Source organism: Limulus polyphemus, unplaced genomic scaffold (genome assembly GCF_000517525.1).
Source record: "Limulus polyphemus unplaced genomic scaffold, Limulus_polyphemus-2.1.2 Scaffold2901, whole genome shotgun sequence".
Classification (NCBI taxonomy): domain Eukaryota; kingdom Metazoa; phylum Arthropoda; class Merostomata; order Xiphosura; family Limulidae; genus Limulus; species Limulus polyphemus.
In genome coordinates this window covers 24,611-25,697 of record NW_013668511.1, presented here as the reverse complement: position 1 = coordinate 25,697, position 1,087 = coordinate 24,611, and the positions used below count along the sequence as shown (strand labels likewise).

The window sequence follows — 1,087 nt, the reverse complement described above, 5'->3', positions numbered from 1 at the left end:
TTTTGGTAAGATGTCATAAATACATTTCCTATCAATTAAATCACATAGTCAAAGCAGTTTCTACTTATTATCATAGTACAGAGTATACGATAAACAAAAGCTGAACAAAAATAACGATGTAACTGTTGTTAATGCACCAGTTGAGTTGCAGGAAACAACAACAACAACAATAAAGCTCACACCCACCTTGTGATGTCCCCCCAGTACCATTCTGCTTCTTCTAAAGTGTTGTATTCTTCAGCAGTATTGGCAGCAAGGTTGATGTTGTCCCCTTCACTGTTAGTGGTGCTTGCAATGAGTGCTTCTGATGGTAAATGACTGGAAATATCAGATAGGCAACAAGGTGGATAGGCTATAAAGAAGGTTGCTATTAATATCAAATAAGCAGATCTGATGTTAACATTTAACAGCCGATTCATGAGAAAAGGCACCTTTTTCAGATGTTTTGATTTAAGGTGATATTTTATTTGAGTCTGTGACATCCACATCAATTGTAAACTGGTGTAAACAATGTATTTAAGAAAAGTTTATGATGCACTTTTGGTTCATGCAAAATTTGCTCTCCAAACATTGTGCCTCTCCCAAAGAGCAATATCTATACCCAATGTGTGGGGGAGGGGGAGTATTAGATATTGGAGTTCTATAACAGAGCAACTGTAAGGATGAAATAAATGGGTGAAATATGCATTATATCTACATAGTGGAAAGTTTACCAGTTATCTTAAGTAGGCTAAGACATTTGATTGAATTTGATGGTCTGTTGGGAATGATTCATTAGTGTGAGGTGGGTGTGCTCTCAACCATAAACTGCCTTTGAAATGCCACAACTCTAGTAAATGGTCAAGTGGAACATCCTTGTATAACTTGACCACAATTCAATATCACAACTCTAGTAAATGGTCAAGTGGAACATCCTTGTATACCTTCACCACAATTCAATATCACAACTCTAGTAAATGGTCAAGTGGAACATCCTTGTATACCTTCACCACAATTCAATATCACAACTCTAGTAAATGGTCAAGTGGAACATTCTTGTATACCTTCACCACAATTCAATATCACAACTATAGTAAATGGTCAAGTG

General features: G+C 36.3%; 1 protein-coding gene across 1 annotated transcript in view; it reads right to left on the bottom strand.

Moving 5' to 3' along the window:
* Window positions 1-176: 176 nt before the first annotated feature.
* The window catches only part of LOC106468173 (beta-chimaerin-like), a 20,271-nt gene continuing 19,360 nt past the window's right edge, over window positions 177-1,087 (bottom strand). Inside the window, exon 12 of the mRNA XM_013928585.1 lies at window positions 177-352. Within this exon, the coding sequence (XP_013784039.1) occupies window positions 177-352 (176 nt within the window). The remainder of the gene's footprint in view (window positions 353-1,087) is intronic.